Consider the following 20,777-nt stretch of genomic DNA (forward strand, 5'->3'; position numbering starts at 1 on the left):
TACTGTGTTATCCAGCCTCTGTGACGACTCCTTGTGAGCTAAAAGGTTTGTTAGGTTATTTTGTGATGTTTTACTCTAAACTAGAGCCTTAAGTGTTCTGTGAAATTTATGTTTTGAGCGTGACAAGGATGTGTGTGTGTGTGTGTGTGTGTGTGTGTGTGTGTGTTAGCCAGGGCACAGCCACAGGACTAAGGTGTGTGTTTCGCCCACAGATGGTGACGCTGCAGGAACAGGAGACTAATAAGAACGACCACCTCCGCCAGAAGAGGAAACAGGAAAAGGGGTTCGCCTACGACAGACTCTTCGGTGAGGATTCGAACCAGGTAAGTTTCGTGTTGCTCTCTTGAGGTGTGTCAGGGGTCAGTCTTGCGTCACTCAGGTCAGTTAAAATGGCAAGTTCTTTATTTTGGGGTTAATATTATTTGTACAGCATTGTCAAGGATATGGTCTCGGATTATGGAAAGTTCATATTTTCAATAGATTTTAAGCTACAAGGTAAACAAAACGCCTTGAATGGCATCAACATTACACTAAGAATCTATCGTCACTTCGTCTGTTGTCTTAAAACCAGTTGGGAGACAAAATAATCACACTGCAGTCAGCTCAGATACATACTAAATCGTTTGAGGTCAATGAAAAGAGATAAGTTGGCAGTTTGTTTGTATTCATGTTTTGTCAGGCTCCGGGGTGGTGGTGGTGACCTTAGACCCGAGTATAACTCCCTCTCTCCATCCCCCAACCCACCCCACTCAACTCCTACCCCCATTACTCTCACTTACATTTCTTGTCCCCTCTCGTATCCCCTTCATCATATCTGCTGTCACCTAACCCCTAATTTATCATTACTTCCCTTGTCTTCTGCTCACCACTGTTGCTCCTCCTCCCCTCACTAACCCCTTCTTGCTATCTCTTCCCTCCTACCTCCTTAACAATACTCTTCCCCTGCTAATTCTTTACCGTCTCTCCCCTTGCTATCTATTACCCCTACTTCTTACTTCTTCCCGCTTCCGCACCCCTTTTTCGCTTCTTGCCCCCTCCTTATCCACCCTTCTTCACCTCTTTTCCTTTCCTTCCCCACCTCTTTTTCCCTTACTAATCCCTCCCCGTTTTTCTCCTTACTTGTCCTCCCTTGCTAACCCTTCTACTGCTATTCTCCCTCACCCTGCAGAAGGAGGTGTACGAAGACACGACAAAGCCCCTGGTGAATGACGTGGTCAACGGGTTCAGCGCCACGGTGTTCGCGTACGGGGCGACGGGCGCGGGCAAGACGTTCACCATGGTGGGCACGCAAGACGAACCCGGCATTATGGTCAGGGCACTCAACGACCTCTTCCAGTCCCTCGGCGAAAATGAGAGTAGGAAGACCAAGGTGAGGTTCTGTGCCCCCTCTCTCCCCTTACTCTTCCATACTTCTCCTCCTCTCTTTTTATGTTATCTATATTATTATTATCATTATTATTATTATTATTATTATTATTATTATTATTATTATTATTATTATTATTATATCAATATTATTATCATCATTATCATCATCCCTGCTGGTATTAACGCACGTACACATTCCACAACCTCATTATCGTATCGTGTGTACGTTTGTCTTGAGAACAGTTAAGTCCACTGATTTAGAAGGGTTTAAGGTGTACAGGAAGACGTTATGTTATGTTACGTTAAATTTGATTGGGTTGGGTTGGGTTAGGTTGTTAGGTTATGTTACCGGAGGTCCGGGGGTAAATAACACACTCGGCATTCCATAATTAGACAACAACAAAATAAATAAATAAATACTACATATTTTCTCCTCCTTTCGTGAATACTTCATCTGTTTTTGAGTTGTGTTTGTGAGTGATAAAGTTGTGTTTATAAGTCGTATGTGGAGAGAGAGAGAGAGAGAGAGAGAGAGAGAGAGAGAGAGAGAGAGAGAGAGAGAGAGAGAGAGAGAGAGAGAGAGAGAGTATAGACTGCATATAGATGTTTTATGAATATGAGGGAAGGAAGGAGTCGAGAATGATACATGATGAATAAAGTCCTCCACGGCTCCCCCCTCCCTTCACACCAGAAATAAGCGAAGTATAATGCTGTGTATTGACGACCAACACCATTTATGTGTCAAGGTCATTCCGGATGAGGGTGTAATAGTGAGAGCCAGGTGAGGGGACCAAATGATTGACAGGTGTGGGGATCAGGTGGGGTGGATCAGGCGAAGGACAGGTGAGGGTCAAACGAAGGACGATAGGTTAGGAGGGGAGGTGGACCAAGTGAGGGAACCAGGTGAAGGACAGGTGGGAGTCAGGTGAGGGGGCTAGGCGAAGGACAGGTGGGAGTCAGGTGAGGGGACCAGGTGAAGGACAGGTTGTAAGTCAGGTGAGGGGGGGCCAAGTAAGGGGACTAGGTGAAAGAAGAAAGTGAGTCAGGTGAGGGGGACCAAGTGAGGGGGGCTACGTGAAGGACAGGTGAGTCAGGGGATGAGACCAATTAAGTGGTTCTCCTCCAAGGACACGCATAAGAGGCTATGTTGGAGGGGCAATAACAATTGAGGGTAATGCGATAAGAGAGAGAGAGAGAGAGAGAGAGAGAGAGAGAGAGTCGATGATAGTAATTATGTATAGAGTTGGACCAAAGTCTCGCGCGCACGCACGCACGCACACACACACACACACACACACACACACACACACACACACACACACACACACGCACACACGTCAGGCAAGGTCACTCCCCCAGGTAAGGTCACTCACCAAACTAGGTCATCCACTACATTGAGTCCATGTGTCCTGCTAGCTAAAGAGTCTCACATTCGAGGCCTTGACGAAGATCTGCTTGTGTTGGTGAATAATTAACAAGGGAATCAGGTTGATGAGATAACTACTTGGAGCGTGTGGTGAAAACTTGAGCCTTGATTAATTCCTCCGAGTAAGTCAAACTTTTCTTGCTTAGTTTTTCTTCGGAGTAATAGTTATTTTTTATTTATTAGTTTTCTTCAAAGTAAGACGAAAACATTTCTCGTTTAATTCCTTAGAAATTGGACTCAAGTTTTTACCACTAAATATTCTTTAATGTTTTTTCGTAAGGAAGTGAAAAATAAATAAAAACACTAAGATTTGCACAACATGTAACTGTGTCTCGTGTTAGGGACTACCAACAGAAGCTAGCGCCGACCTTGTGTGTGTTGTGTAGACCATCCGTGTAGTGACGAGGACCTTGCGGATGACGGGACGTGTGTGTTGTGTTGTTATTTACCTTGACGCTCACTAGACGTGACGGCCACCACGCCACGCCTAGCACACAGACACGCAACGGTATGGACAAAGGACGGGTAGTGTTCGTATCCAGGGGAAGGGGAGGAGGCTCTTATTTAGGTTGGGTGAGGTTCGTGTCCAGGGGGATGAGATTCGTGTACTAAGGTGCGTGTCTAGGGATGCTAGGTGCGTGCCTATGCGGGTGGGATGGGGAAGAGGGGAGGGAAGTCGGTGCATGTTGTATACAGGGAGGAGCAGAATAGAGAGCTGCTGCTCAGGTCGCGGATCCAAGAATATCACAAGGGGGGTCCAAGAAGTTGTGGGTGGGGAATATGGCGAGCATAGCGAGCCCACCCAGCTGTAAACCCCCCATAAATTTTTTTGAAATCTCATCAATATTATGGGCATTATCAGGCCATTTTAAAGCATGTGCACTTAATATTAAGAGATATCCTGAGGTCAATAGTAATTAATTTTTACTATACAAAAACGCCTGAGTATAATACTGCATTAAAGAAAAGGGTATCGGAATTTTCTGATGAAAAGGGAGATCCGGACCCCCAAGACCCCCCCCCCCCCTGGATACTATACTTTACCTTAACTTCTGTGATAATGCAAATGTACAGTCAGGAAAAACCAAAACAAAACAGGATCTTCACCCCTGGTCTGGTGGCCGACAAAATGATCACTGTGACTGAGGTCGTGTTCATATGGTAGGGTTGGTATCTCTGATATTGTGAGCATCGTGTAACAAATATGATATATCCTGTATCACGCACAGTTAAAATAGAGAAATTAACAGCAATACATAGAAGACCTTGACGAAAACTAACACAATTAAACCTTATAGAAAACAGAAGATGAAGAGTAACTGGCAATTCAACCTCTTGGAATGCAGGGCTACTAACATACGGCATAACTCAAGAACGTGTGTCAGAAATCTTGGTCCAGTGTCATATTGTTTAACACTGAAAATGTGCAGATACTTCTTTTACGGACTGTATTGTACTCTTGCTCCAAAAAAAAAAAAAAATCTTTACCGAGGGTCCGAGGAATTTCAAAATGAACAGCGCGACTCCTGTTGTTTCAGTAGGGTTGTCAAAACCCTTTGTCTGTTACGTCATATCGTCTGAAAAAATCGTAAGGATACTTTTTGGTGCCAGTATACCTGCGAGCGGCTGTGCAGAAAAAACTGATTTTAATAATTTTTGCAAGTTTGACAATAAGCATTCATAAAACACCAATCTTGACTAAAGGTGCCCGCAACAGTACGAACCTTATCCAGCCTTTGGGTGCATGTCCAGGAGGGGGGCTCATATCCAGAGAGAGAAGGATTTGATCGTGTAAGAAGTTGAGGGGAGGGGTTGGCGCGTGTCCTGTCAACGGGTACCTGGTGTGGATGAATGTAGGGTGTGGTGTGTTGTCTGTGAGGGGGAGAGGAGGTGGGGTGATGGTGTGGACTGGGTGAGAGTGGGGAGGTGAGGGAGAGGACTATGTCGTGTGGGAGAGGAGGGAAGCAGGAACACACACACACACACACACACACACACACACACACACACACACACTAGTTTGCGAGTGTACAAAAGTCCACAAAGTTTATATTATATACAAAAATACAAAAATATCCTGCTAAAATAAGAATGTTCATACGTGATACGGAAACAATCATGGCGTCCATGACACCACAGTGTTCTAACTTTCACCTCGACCCTGGTCCACCGACAGCCTGAATATATCCATTGTGTGAGCCACGGTCGAGTGTCGTTGTGAGTAATCGACAAACGTTTAAGATATACCTCTGATGTACTGTATATACAATTATACACGCATGCATACTGTACATGCAAAGGAGATCCTCGGCTGAATCCCAAGAGATAAGAAGAAATCCCCAAAAGAGTAAATAATCAAGACAGACGTGGCAGCATAAGCGAGAGGTTCTCATCCAGCAAGACTCTACGACACCAACAGATTAATAAAACCAAAAGTATTCCTGGCAATTGAAAGAAATGAAGAATGTATTACGATGACGGAATATAGTGGAGAAAACAGTAGCATAAGTAACACAGAAGAAATGAAAACACTGGAGAAAAAAAAACTTGCGGTGGAGTGACATGTTTACAGTACACCCCACTTTGTTTTGTTGTCGGGGAGAAGACAGTGGGTGAAACTAGAGGAAAGTTTCGGTGGGACTGAGGATCGTGCCTCTAGTTTACGCTTTTTATTATATGTGGAGGTAGAAGACCCAAAGTGTATTTAGAAATTTCTGAAGAAACAGTTCAAGTTACAGCGACTCTGAACGAGGCTGCCATAAAATCAGTTATATTTAGTGATTAATAAACCCAACTCCATATTTCTACTGTTATAACGATGACGTATCTGGCACGATATGAGTCTGACCCAAGCATAGTTTAAAGGTCAGGTCAAAACGAAGGTCATCTCTAGTGCATCAATATAGCGCCAATATATAAAACATATAATGGTGCAGGAGGGCGGGTGGATAGAGCGTTCGCCTCCTGTCCTAAAGGTTACTGGTTCAGACCTAGCGTCTCTTCAGTTGAACCACCTGTGATTGGGTACTTAACTTTCAGTATAATGTATCCACAATGTCTCTCATGGGCCGTCTGGCGTATGAGCCTTTTTCCACATGTACAATAAGGTTGGAACTGATATGGGAGGGGACAGGGACTGACACAAGAGGAGGGCTGGGGCTGACATGGGTGGGGGGGCTGGGGCTGACATGGGAGGGAGCTGGCACTTTAGCACATCAATATAACGGCTCCGTGACACCTGTAGAACAAGGCTGGTGCTGACATGAGCGGGGAGGGGAATGAGAGGGAGGAAGGGAAGGCGAGGGAATTTGGGTGAGAGGGGAGGTGAGAGAAGTATGTCGAGGGTGAGAGAGGGACGGTTGGGGTAAGGGAAATAGGAAGAAAAGGGAGGATAATAAGGTGGGTGAGGGAAGGAATCTGAGTGAGGGGTAGGGGAGTTTATATTATGTAAGGTGAGAATGATAATTGTAGGCATGGTAGGTGAGAGGGATAGTAGGAGGAGAAAAGAGAGTAAGAGAGGGAAGGTGAGAGTAAGAGAGGGAAGGAGAGAGTAAGAGAGGGAAGGAGAGAGTAAGAGAGGGAAGGTGAAAGAAAAGAGGGTAAGAATAGATACACATAGACTCGGTGTCACTATTGAATAAATCATTCATATTGGTTTCTTGAGGACGCTCGATGTGTGTGTGTGTGTGTGTGTGTTTGTGTAGTGTATACGTTTGTGTAGAGTATCCATGTATATATGTTTGTATAGTGTATCTTTGTGGTGTAGGCAAGTGGCTAAGGGTGTATTTCTGTTGTGTCTTTTGTGAAGTGTAAACATATGTGTGCCGGTCAATATGTTTAGACCACCAGCGTGCTGTAAGGCTTCCCGCTAAGGTGGTGTAGGACTGGGAGGTAACTGGTTCTGGGAGTTATGCAAATAGCTTCCTAATTAAACTGAGATTCTGCCGTAACTATATAAAATCACTTAGTATCAGTCTGGAGGCAAGATTAATATAAGAAATGGGATTGCTGTATCATTTGACAATTTAGTTAAATTTGCTGGTGAGTTACAGTTGGTTTGGCACTTGACTTCTGGACCTATACACATACACTATAAACGCCTTCTTTACACACACACACACACAGGCTCGAAAAGAAGTATCGTGCCCCTTAAATACTAATAAGTATTACCTGTACCAATTAACAAAGGAGACAGCACCTACTATAGGATGTTACGTGATGGACTGTGCCTCGCTGTAGCTCTAATATTGTTGCGTTAGGAAATGACTTATATAATTAAAACTATATATATGTAACACAAACTCTTATTTACTTGTGTTTGTTTACTCATCTCAGTCAGGCACGTATCACAATGTTTTCATTGGGCGTTTATAATGAAGACTAGGGATTTTGAATTGAAACAGTTTATTTAGCCAGAAAAACACAGATAGAGTGGATAATAATAACAATATTAACATGGCTGAGCCAGTTGAGAACCTGAGCTCTCTTTTAGGCACCTGATATATACTATACATTTATCTCAAGGAAGTATTAGTATCATCTGGAATAGTACAATAGCTTGGTGGTAATAAGAACATCTCATAATGTTACCACGGTTATTACATCAATATTTATTAATTTTATTTATTTATTATTTATTTAAACAAAATTATTTATATTATAAGTAAATACTGTACATAAATTACAGTGGAATTGAAGAACATAAATATAATGGGGAAGCAGTACAACATGGGTTGTACAGTATTTAGGTTGAGCAAGAGGACAGAGCTGTCAGGATTTTAACTGGTGCTCCCGGTGGTGGTCTATTGGGAGTCTCATTGAGTTGGGCACTTTTACGAAATTTCGGACAGAGGAATGAAACTTATGATAAAGGTTTTGCTGCCATTAGAGTTGGGAAAAATAGGGATAGTGTGAGTTGGCGTTTCTCGCATAAATCATCTTCCTTTTATCCCCTTATTTTTGTTTAAGGTCGAAGGAGTGATGTTTTTATCACCCGAACTCCCAATCGTTATGCTTCTGATCATAGTCGTGTGCACAGTAATAACATACCTGTACATTGTAAAATGAGATATAGGGCATAATTTTTTTTATTAAAAACGAATATAATGGTTAATCACTGATAATGCTCGGTGTGTCTGCAGATCACGATGTCGTATTTAGAGATCTACAACGAGAACATCCGGGATCTGCTGCAACCGAGTGGCACACTGGAGCTACGTGAGGACGCCAAGACCGGCGTCATCCAGGTGGCAGGACTCTCTGAGAAGACTATCGTGTCTACCAAGGAGGTAAGAACTTATTAACTTCTCAATGTAAACGTCTAATGTTCGGGAGTGTCACACAACAAACGATATGTCACAAGAAATGTTTTGAAACCCCGCAGTAGGCCGAGGACATAGAATATGTTCTGTTCGTCTGTCCGTCCAGCAATCGTCATTTCATCGTCATATCATTTCCCCACCAGCTTTTCAAGAAATTGCTCTGGAACTCGGTACAAACATTGAAGAGGGTAAGTTCTGTAGGTGTATATACTGAAATATGGGTCATGTCTTATGGATATCTCAAGTTGTACACCTTCTTTGGACCTTAGTGCTGGTCTTAATTGCATTACAGACATTTTAATTTCATAATTTTTTTAAATATGACCACACATTATTAAAAAAACACGAGTCCTGAGTAATAATGCACTGTATGATACTACTTGGATAGAGATCAATCACACCAAATGAAAAATAAATATTGACAGTAAAATCAAGCTTTAGTTGAACGTCAAATCCTCTACGCTACGACATTTACAACGAGCGAGGTGCACACACACACACACGCACGCACACACACACACACACACACACACACACACACACACACACACACACACACACACACACACACACACTTATGGTCGGTAAACATCCCTTAATTGCTTCCGTCCCTCCCTTCTCTACGTCTATTGACAGCCTTAGGTAAGTGTGTATCTGTGTATCACCCTTTGTTCTGGACCAGCACTCGTGTATGGCTCCTGCTGAGTCACGTGGTAGGTCGAGTCATCGCTGTCAGGTGAGAGCCAGGCTATTTACGTGACAGATAATGTAACTTCTGCGCCAGATGAGAGGTCAGGTCACTGCTGCGTCACGTTGTAGGTTAGGTCACTGCTACATCAAGTTGTAGGTCAGGTCACTGCTGCGTCACGTTACAGGTCAAGTCACTGATGCATCTCGTTACAGGTCAGGTCAATACTGCATCATGTTACAGGTCAAGTCAATACTGCGTCACGTTACAGGTCAAGTCACAACTGCATCTTGTTACAGGTCAGGTCAGTACTGCATCTCTGTACAGGTCAGGTCAATACTGCATCTCGTTACAGGTCAAGTCAATACTGCATCACGTGACAGGTCAGGTCACTACTGCATCTTGTTACAGGTAAGGTCAATTCTGCGTCACGTTACAGGTCAGGTCACTACTGCGTCTCGTTACAGGTCAGGTCACTTCTGCGTCACGTTGTAGGTTAGTTAACTGCCTCGTCTCGTTACAGGTCAGGTCACTGCTGCATCACTTCACTGCAATGAGGGGGATTTAGGTAGAAAGTATAGATAGAATATTTAGCTGTAGGATTGTAAAGTGAGGAAGTTTGGTAGCGTGGCAGGTTATTTATTTATCTGGGTATTATATTCGTAGGAGGAATTTTCTAAACCAATTCTAAGTACAGCTATTTATTATTCACTCAATGACACAAACTCATTAATAGCACATTATATTTACGTTACTAGACACTGACTCTCGGACACAAACATGAAATGGATACACTTCCCACCGTAAGTAACTCGCCCTTGGATCGCTCTGACAAAGACTCACGTGTGACCCGGTGGGGGGGGGGCCAAGCAGGTGCTGCTGAAGAATGTGCTGGACTATGTCTCCTATTACAGTGATGCTCCGAATTCTAGCTGACCCTGAATGTGAATCCTGGAGGAGGGAGCTGCAGGGCCTATATATTGGCGGTCACCAGCCGGCAGGTGACCTCTCCCAACTAACACTAAACTGGGTGTGTCTAGACAAGTGTACTGGCTGGAGGGGTTGCTTCTTGTTACTGACCTCTCTTGGGTCAGGTCTGGACAGCTGTGTTTGCCCAGGTGTGGGTGTAACACGGGCATATCACAGGGTTAACTCAAGTACCGTGTGGCCGTCAGCTCTCCTGGGTCAGGTCTTACTCTCATTGTAGGGTGTGTCAACTTGCCTGGGTGGACACCTGCTCATGTACTCACTGTTATATGTGTTGTATTTCTCTGGGCTGTAAGCTGTGGTCTGATAAACAATCATTCCATCACAGGTCAGGTCACTACTGAGTCTTCTTAAAGGTCAGGTCAATACTGCATCACCGTACAGGTCAGGTCACTACTGCTTCTCGGTACAGGCCAGACCACTACTGCGTCACGTTAGGGGTCAGGTCACTGACTCGTCTCGTTACAGACCAGGTCACTGTTGCGTCACGTCACAGGTCAGGTCACTACTGCATCACGTTGTAGGTTAGCTCAATGCTACGTCACGTAACAGGTCAGGTCACTGCTGCCTCACGTTGTAGATCAGGTTACTACTGTGTCACGTTACAGGTCAGGTCATTGCTGCGTCTCGTTACAAGTCAGGTAACTATTGCATCACGTTACAGGTCAGGTCACTGCTGCGTCACTTTGTAGATCAGGTTACTACTGTGTCACGTTACAGGTCAGGTCACTGCTGCGTCACGTTGTAGGTCAGATCACTACTGCGTCACGTTATAGGTCATCCACTTCCCTACATTACAGGTCAGGTAATGCTGCACCATCTTACAGGTCAGGTAATGCTGCACCATCTTACAGGTCAGGTCATTACTGCACCATCTTACAGGTCATGTCTCTGAACGTCACAATAAAGGTCATGTGAAACTTTCCCAGATTACCCTGGGTTGACCTGTCGTGACCCCGATGTCTGTATCGTAGCGTGTAAGAATCTAAATCCCTGATCATTATTAAGCCGGTAATTATTGTGACCTAAGATGACACTGGCCGGGAGTGTAATTACCGAGCTAACTGTCACTTAAATACTGGCAGGTGGGTCAACAGGGTAGGTGAGACTGGGATGGAAATTTCTCAATACTGCAATTTTTTACTAGGTGATAAATGGCTTGATAGTAATTTGTGATGGATGGCTTTTCATGGTGACCGTACCATCAACACCATCGGATATGTAGTTATATGTAGACCGACGAAAACATATGATATACTTCACTAGAAACGTGTGATATACTCCACTAGAATTATCATCTGTCGACCAATTTAGACCGAGTTGGTGGATCGTTGGTGGAATTACTCGATTCTACATTGTGTTTATTCCAGGTTAATTTTGTCAATTGGCCGCACATAATTTGTCTTTACACTGTGAACAACCTTCAACACCAGGGAACTGTTTCTGTGTCGGTGGAAATTGTAGATTTTTATTTAGATTTGTACCATGAAGCCTTTTCGTTTGAACCCAATTACATTGTTGGCAAATTATGGCTGTATCTTTAATATTCGTCCAAGAATATGAGGAAGTGAAATTAGGTTACATGCAAGACTGTCCGTTAGGGATCGTGTGGATACAGTGTGATGTACTGTATACTGAGCCCTTGTTACGCGTGGCCGGCGCTTCTCTCGACAGGCTTCACTTCCCCTACTGAACAGTCAGTAACAGTACCCATTTACACTTGGGTGAACTGGAAGTGAGTGCCACAGGATCGTGTACAACAGGAGGCGAGCATTACATCCTCTCGTCCACCGCACAACAAGGTCATGATAGTCAGTGCCTTACTACCCTTGTAATCTCTGCTAAGACTAGAGTATTAGTGTCTTTCACCTCACTGGCAAACTAGACAGTAACATGTTGATTGTAATCTATCCCGGTTTAAATCAGTATATATTCCATTTGTTACAGTTAAATGCTCACAATACCTAACCATTTTGTTAACCTCCTCTAAGATAACATTACCAAGGGAGCTAAACTTCTTCTCCCATAACCTCGCGCAGATATGAGTATGACACATTGATGTATTCATTTAAATCCTTCGAGTTTAAGGAAACGTAAAAAATACCGAAAATCAAGTTAAAAATATTTCAGAGAACTATTAACCATGACAAAGTTAATTTCAGCTAAAAAAACATAGTTCTTACAATTAGTAAAATGAAATACTTTGCCCAGTCGGTCGTGATCAGGTAAGCTTTGCGTGCTGTCATAGCCAGTTGAATATAATGTTATATACAATACAGGGTATATGTCTTACCCTGACGAACGATAATTATCGGATTTCGGGGTTTTCTGAGAAAGGTCAGGGCTTGTGGGGGTAATTTCTATAGTGTGCGCCTTACGAGGTACAGTTTTTGAGAAAGGTCATATGACTCACTGTAAATGGTCCTTACTGCAGCGCATTAACATTGTTTTCTTTTGTGTAGTGTAGAAGTTAGGTGTACTAAGTGAACTAAGCTCAGTTATGTTCCGATTGCTTTATTTTACGATGCAGAGAATATCAGTATCAGCTTAGGTGAAAATTGTGACAGAAACGTTATTGAACTTGGGGTCTGTCGTGCCAGCGTCACGCTTCCTCCAGATGGGAAGTTTAAAAGTGTAAATCCAATATCTGTCTCCCCCGCCTCTACGTCGATACCCACTAGCCAAGTTTTTCTCTCATGAATCATTTAAATGTGTTTCATGAACTCTGTACTTTACTCCGCTGTATTGAACACCAGATAAAACAGAGTACACATGAAAACGAAAAAAATAAAGAAAAAATGTGGGTTAAAGAAAATATTTATGGTAAATATTCCATAAATTCTAAGGAAATACCATACCATATTACACTGTCCTTTGCCAGGTGTCATTGTTGTTACAATATGGCGGGCATAGCGAAAGGTGAAGAGGACTACTATAGAGATGATACATTCATTCAACTACTATACAAGGTAAAATATGATTAACGACGAATACCCCTCCTGCCCTCCAACACACACACACATCCTTGACCACCGGAGGGTCAAGACCTATTGGGCGCTCGCTCCTGCGGCGGCAGCGGCCTCGGCCAATGTTGGCCCATTACCCAAACCCCTCTCCCCGACCCATCCTCACCACCAGGATATCAACATAATCCCGCCAAAAGTGACAATTTCGTTTTGGAAAGAAGTGAGATCAGTGTTGAACAATGTTTAAGCCAGTGAATTCAGCACTTGACAGTACTAGCGAGAGCCGTGACCCACCAGTGAGGTCCACACCCAGTGATAAGCACCCTGGGAACCGACCACCATCTTCTGACTAGGCGGTGTTAATCAGTCCACTTTGGGAACAGTGGGTCGGCTTTACACCTGATCATACGATAACACAACACCACTTAGCAGAGAGTGAGGTACTATGACACCACACTATACCAACCGGTGTCTTCATGACCACGTGAGGTCCTTCATGTCAACACCCCAGGACGAGTTACTGCACCACGTAAACACCACACCACCCGGTGTCTCCATGACCACGTGAGGTTTATGTCAACACCTACGGACGCTGCACCACGTGGCCTACGTGACCTCACAGTAGGGCAAGAGACCAGCCTGGGCCATCAACTGAAAACTATAATTTGTATGTTCAATTCATGATCCTTCTCCTTTTAGTAATGAAAGCTTTTGTTAAACGACCCACCTACCTCATGTCTTTGTATGTAATAAGTAATTTCTGTTCAATGTATATTTTCAGTCCTTGGGCTGCTGAACTTTTTCAATAAAACGTTAATTATTATTATCACTCACACACACACACACCGATAATTATTTACTTGTCCATCTATAACCTAGTCTAATATTAACTTGATTTGAAGCTAATCTAACTTAACGTTTACTAATATAACCTATACCCGAGAAATTTTAAGTTAAATATTACACAAACAAGCAAAAGCGGTATGGGACAAACTACACCGAACACAAGACCCTATTTTACAGGAACTATTACAGGCAAACAACAATATATCACACAGCTGGTGGCCAAGAAGCATCAACATTAACACAATCAGCCCGGAACCATTATACTGTACGCAAGAGAATAACACCACTCATATAACCGAAAAGATGGGGACTATCCTGCCAGCTCACACAAGGACCTGGTGGGATCCCCCAATCACTAAAGATGAGGAACATCCCTTCAGTTACACAAGGACCTGAAGGAACCCTCCAAGAAACAACCAACACAAAAGACCAACACCACATGCATAACCTTAAAGATGGGGATTATCCTGCCATTTCATACAAGGACCTGGTGGGACCCCCCAATCACATAAGATGAGGAACATCCCTTCAGTAAAACAAGGACTTGAAGGGACCCTCCAACAAACCCTAAAACAGCACATTCCCTTGGATCGCACTTTAAACTAGCTTAGTTTAGCTTATCTAACCTCCCTTGCCCCTGGAGGACTGAGGGATGTCTGTCACTGGTTAAGCCACAAATCAGCCTTCACAAGGTGGAAAGCCCACCTGCTATCATTCTTCTTCTGTACTTCCCACTTCTTAACTATACCTTGCCCTAAATCTCCTTGTTCACCTCAGAGCCAAGACCCTCTTATCTCGGTGTTCTGACTGACTGGGGTAAGTAGTCGCCCGCGTCTGGTCAGAATGTAAAGTACAAGCCTAGTGACAGCTAAAGATAATTGTTGCTAATTGTTGCTCAAGTGTTGTGGAATTGTTGTGAGCGATATAAAATGAAAAGACTAAGAAATTTTACACTTGTAGTGTGCTGACTGTATTTATTTGAAGTGAGAAGTCCAGCTGTAAGAACATAACCTGTGAACAGTTTTGTGAAGACTTAGTGATTATTAAAGAGGACTACAGTTCACAAGTGTGTTTTTGTGACTTGGTGGAAATCTACCTGCCTGTTGTTTTGTCTGTACAGTACACTGATACCGATCGTCGGGAAATTACTGGAGATTGGCGGAACAGCTCGTGGTAATTCGACAACACTTGTGATATAGTGTATCTACAGTAGGTAGTAGGCAGCTACCAAACAGGGAAGATATTGGAAGCATAATGTATTGTCTAATGGTAGACCCTGCTGTCATATGACATCACGAAAATTGTGACCAAGTCCCAGGTTGCTGTTCTGACTTTCTACCTTATTTACACACAATTGCAGGGTCTCATTGTTTCTCTTACCATTGACAACACAACATACATATATTGTTTCTCGTTCTTGATCTCTTTTTTTGTATTTCTTTGTGGTTATTTATTATTATTATTACATTTTCGCCCCGATGTGGGTCAGTGACCTGTTCACCGGGTGGGCTAATCCCCGTAAAAAAAAAATGTTTGTATAATATACGACCTGGCCGCTGGTAAGCGGCGAAAGGGGTTCGTGACAATATTATCAAATAACTTTTTATTTTTCGGTAATAGGTTAGGAGACAACGTCATGAAGATATAATCAGCACTGACATTTATATGTATTACAGCTCATATACAAAAAAAGGAATATGTCGTCACATCTTGTTTACATTCGTTTGGCGCTACTTTTTTTTTATTGGGCACTCCCCTACATCCTTGTGTAAGGTGAAGCGCAGAAACGTTTACAGCGCCCAACAGGGAAGCATGCTAAGTTCATGCTTGCCTTTATGTCTCATGAGTTAGGGGCGTAGAAGCCTGAAGAGTCAGTGGTTTATGTCATCAAGTTAGTGGAAGCTCCAACAACTCCCTGAATACGAATTCGCAGCTTTCGATTTATAGCAGGAACCTACTTTGCTGCTAGGTGAACAGGGACCAAGGAAGAGTGGGAAGTGTGTCCGAACAACTTTCCACCGGCCCGGGAATCGAACCCGTGACATCTCTCTTGCGAGGCAAGAGCAGTACCGCTCTACCCACCGGCGCCTCCCTTTGCACTACTTGTCTTATTCGATTTACTGACCATCGACAATAATAACTGTCGAACAGCAGCAAAACAGGGTGCATTTGTGTATTGGATTCTGTTGGCAGTTTGTGTGATCGCATGTGGTGTGTAGTGGAAAATTAAGAGGTGGTTACAAGGACTATAACAGTATGATCTTTGGTTACAACTAAACATCAGTGTTATTGTGGAATCAAAAGTTACTCGGGTGAATAAACAATTTCATCGTTATTGGCCAACGTTTCGCTCTCATTAATAAGAGTCTAAAACAAAAATGATAATATGGCTGTAATATATATTTAGAATATCTTCACAAAGTGAGTAAATCTAAAAATATATTCACATGTGTTTATGTATAAAAAAATAGAAGTGCATTACGTAGCCAAGACAAAAAATCTACATTACAGACAAACATGACCATGCCAGCAAACACTAAAACAACATTTAAAACACATGCCAATCCTAACCAAAATCCTAAAACTTCTGTAAATAAACAACACAAGAACTTCGCAGTTACCTCATTGTTGCTTGTGTTGGGTCTGTTCCTGTGGGGCAGGAGGCACACCAATGTCAACCAGGGTTGCCAGATGTACGACAAGCTTCACGGCCAAGTTCACGCCATCTTACGGCCAAATCGGCCAAAACTTTTTGGATGGGAAGCACAAGGCTATTTTTGCAATCCACACAAAATAAAAGTATCCCCTACAATATCCACTTAAAATGTCGTAATAAAACCAAATTTTCACTTAGAATTGAGAGCCCAATAATTACATAAACAATATCTATAGTCTACAGTGAAGATTTACCTCAATCTGAAATGGCGGTGGTGTATGATAATGGTGGAGAACTTGATAACACTAGTTGGCGTAAGCAAAAACGTCTAGTTCGTCATCGTCCCCTGGTTTGTTATATTTTCTACCACTGTCATAAGAACATAAGAAAATAAGGAGTCTGCAATAGGCCGGTTGGCCTGTGCATGGCAGCTCCTGTCGAGAGTTACTACCACTCTCTATCATCCATGAATCTATCTAGCCTCCTTTTGAAACTTTCCAGCGTTCCAGCACTTACTGCAAAGTTGCTAAGCTTGTTCCACTCGTCCACCACCCTATTTGTGAACCAGTTCTTTCCTATCTCCCTCCTAAACCTAAACTTATCCAACTTGAATCCATTGCTCTGAGTCCTATCCTGCTCGGATATTATAAGAACTTTATCTATATCCCCTTTATTGATTCCTTTCACCCACTTAAATACTTCTATCATATCTCCCCGCACTCTTCGTCTTTCTAGGGAATGCAAGTTAAGTTTCTTTAACCTATCCTGATATGGAAGGTTTCTAAGTCCCGGAATCATTTTTGTCATTCTTCGCTGCACCGACTCTAGTGAATTTATATCCATTCTATAATAGGGGCACCAGAACTGAACCGCATAATCGAGGTGCGGCCTGACTAGCGCAAGATATAGTTGCAATAAGACCTCTGCACTCTTGTTACTTACACTTCTAGATATAAAACCCAATACTCTGTTTGCCTTATTTCGAACATTAACGCACTGTTTTCTAGGCCGTAGGTCCGGGCTTACAAGTACCCCTAGGTCTCTTTCACAAGTCGACTTCTCTAGGTTGATGTTGTTAAGGCTGTATACATTATCAGTATTTGTTCTTCCAATATTAAGTACGCTGCACTTGCTGGTGTTGAATTTCATTTGCCATTTTTCAGACCACCCCTGCAGTTTATTTAGATCCTCCTGTAATGCATTTGCATCCTGCCCTGAATTAATCTGCCGCCCTATTTTGGTGTCATCCGCAAACTTGCTTATGTCACTGCTGATCCCAGTATCTAGATCGTTTATGTAGATTATGAACAAGAGTGGGCCTAGTACTGACCCCTGGGGAACCCCACTGGTTACACGGCCCCACTCAGATTTAACACCATCTACGCTGACCCTCTGCGTTCTATCGGTGAGCCATGATTTTATCCAATTTAAAACTTTCCCCTCGATACCATGAGCCTTAATTTTTCTCAGAAGCCTCTGATGCGGTACTCTGTCAAATGCTTTGCTAAAGTCTAAGTAAATAACATCGTAATTTTCGTCATTATCTACTACCTCGAAGACTTTCCTAAAAAAGTCAGCAGATTTGTTAGACAAGATTTTTCCTTTGTAAACCCATGTTGAGAGTCGTAGATTAATTTGCTTTTCTCTAAATGCGATCGGACGTTATCTGCTAGAATTGATTCAAGAAATTTCCCCACTACTGATGTCAAACTGATCGGCCGGTAATTTGACGCTGATGCTCTGTCTCCCTTTTTGAATATGGGTACTACATTTGCCTGTTTCCACAAGTCTGGCACAACTCCGGTGTCTAATGATTTTGTAAATAAGTTTACGAGGGGTCCGCTAATCTGTTCCCTACACTCTTTCAAGACTCGAGGGAAAATTTCATCCGGCCCTGGGGATTTTGTTTTCTTTAGTTTATTTATCTTCTTAAGAACATCCTCTTTTCTGATAGTGATATTCTTTAATTTCTCTTCTTCCTTTCCCTTAAATATCAGTTCCACCTCTGGAATTTCATCGCAAATTTCTTCTGTGAAAACTGATAAGAAGTAGCTGTTCAATGCTTTGCTTATTTCTTCACTGCCATTTATCAATTCTCCCCTCCCTGACTTTAAAGGCCCAACTTTGTCCTTGATCTTTGTCCTATATACCTGGAAAAATCCCTTGGGATTCGCCTTGGATTCTCTTGCTATTTATATTTCATAGTCTCTTTTGCTTTCCTTACATTTTTCTTAACATTCCTAGATAGTTCATTTATACCTATTTCTGAGCTATCTCCCTCCCTTTAATTTCCTATATATTCCTTTCTTTATTCCTATGTCATGTTAAGTTTTCTGGTCATCCACCTTGGCTCATTCTTATTTGACCTAATTTTTCTGTATGGTATATTTTGTTCTTGTGCTTTATGTAGTATACTAGTGAATATAGTATAGTCATGATCAATTGTTGTGTCATCTAAGACCTCACCCCTTCCTACTGGGGACTGATGTGACTGTTCCCAGGTGACCTCACCTAGGTACCTTCTTAACCCCTGATAATCCGCCAACCGAAAGTTTGGGATTCTGACCATATTGTCATTGTTTTTCGTTTCCCAATTTAGGGGAACCTGATTTCTCTGTGATCACTGTTACCTAGTTCTTCCCCTACTGTGATATCTCTGATAATATTTTCTTTATTTGTTAATACTAGGTCTAATATATTGTCACCTCTAGTAGGTGATAGTTTATTTGCTTATTTGCATTTTCAGGGATCTAGCCAAAAAGTAGTGTATTTTGATAAAAAAATCGTCATTGACCATTATGGGAAATTAGTAACCAAATTGGGTTTTATATTATAAGTTCATGGCCATGGATACATCCTTGGTAATAAAAGTAGACAGAATCTGTGGAGCCAGGTAAGTTGGCTGATTGGGGTCCGACTAATTACCCAAATGTACCCAAATGTAGCCGCAATGAAGTCAAATAATGGTCCTACATGAATAAATCGGACTGCCAATCACTTCTCGACTGATATTTGGTGTCACGAAGTCACAAAAAATTGGTAAACTTAATTTAATCTGAGTTAATAGATCGAGTGCATGTACCTAACCTAACCTAACCCAACACAACTCAGATTAAATTAAGTTTACCAATTTTTTGTATTCTGTTTCCTAAACTAATCGAAGTAACAGTCGATTTATCATTCGATATTATTGACTTCTATTCTTGACTTCTGACTAACATTTGGGTACATTTGGGTAATTAGTCGTACCGGGCTGATTGTGAATGGGACCTTGACATTCTCATCATGAGGCCCCGCCAGCTGGTTCTATACTGTAGTACTTTACTACAATTACGATGTACAGTATAATAAACAGTTGTTCTGGACCTGTGACGAAGAGATTAGAAATAAAAGTAAGGAAAAAAATTTCTTTAGATACAGAAATACTTTAACTTGCTGGTTTAATATTTGATTTAATTCTACGCCCTCCTACCCCAGATTTAATTTTTTTATTGAAATAAATGAAAAGTTTAAGTTTGGCTACACCGTTTTATGCACTACTGTATATTATATACTGTAATGACTTACATAGAATAAGTGTTCCATAATGAAGAATGGATTGCAAATTGTATTTTTTTATTGGTTTGAATCAGGAAATCAGTTTATGAAACAGTATCTATACTATTGTTACCATTATACGGTCCATTAGGTATTTGGATCTGGTAAATGAAAACACACCACCTTTGATATATATATCTGCTTTTTGCAAGAATGAACCATTGAGTGATGCTGAAGAACAACACAATTATTTCTAAACCACAGTGGACTAAAATTAAACCTAGTTCAATTTTGGTTTGTTTGTACACCACTACACTGTACAGTATTTGCCAGAACCATGTAAGCAACAGAGTCAGTGAATGGAAAGTGGCTTATGTGAGTCTTATCTTCAAGAAGGGCGATAGGCACTCCACGAACAACTATAGACCGGTGAGCCTGACCAGCATAATATGTAAAGTACTTGAGAGTATTATCAGAGATGCAGCGATGGAACATCTACTACGAAACAACCTTGTAAAAGATTGCCAACACGGTTTTATGCCGGGGCGCTCTTGCTTGACACAATTGCTCAAGGTATTGGATATTTGGACCCATATTCTTGAACGGGGTGGTAATATCGACAATATTTACCTGCTAATTTTGCCAAGGCTTTGGGCAGTGTACTTACGAAGGCTGAAAATCAAACTGGAAGGTACGGAATTAAGGGAAATGTCCTGCGGCGTGGATAGAAGACTTTCCACATGACGCCAAGCAATGTGTTGATTAATGCTTTGAAAATCGTCATCTGTACCTGTAACAAGTGAGAATTACACTTACAGGGAGTAGTGTATTGGGCCGCTGTTGTTTGTTTGTTTCATAAATATTAATGTGCCTGACGTTATGCCTCCTCCATACAAATGTTTTGCGATGGCGTAAGTTATTTTAGGAAATTAAGAACCAGCGGACTGTGAAGAGCTGCAGAAAAGGACCTCTGTGGGCTCCA

The 20,777-nt window shown here is 42.2% G+C and overlaps 1 protein-coding gene across 6 annotated transcripts in view; it reads left to right on the forward strand.

Moving 5' to 3' along the window:
• LOC121867585 (kinesin-like protein KIF19) overlaps nucleotides 1–20,777 on the forward strand; it is a gene marked incomplete at its 3' end in the record, with an annotated part of 121,868 nt that overhangs the window by 41,859 nt on the left and 59,232 nt on the right. For 5 of the 6 annotated variants that reach the window (XM_042367606.1, XM_042367607.1, XM_042367608.1 and 2 more), the window contains 3 exon segments: nucleotides 213–323; nucleotides 1,169–1,369; nucleotides 7,936–8,082. In XM_042367606.1, the coding sequence (XP_042223540.1) occupies nucleotides 213–323; nucleotides 1,169–1,369; nucleotides 7,936–8,082 (459 nt within the window). 6 annotated transcript variants of the gene reach the window in all.

This window comes from Homarus americanus, unplaced genomic scaffold, assembly GCF_018991925.1.
Source record: "Homarus americanus isolate GMGI-L3 unplaced genomic scaffold, GMGI_Hamer_2.0 scaffold27457, whole genome shotgun sequence".
In the NCBI taxonomy this organism is placed as follows: domain Eukaryota; kingdom Metazoa; phylum Arthropoda; class Malacostraca; order Decapoda; family Nephropidae; genus Homarus; species Homarus americanus.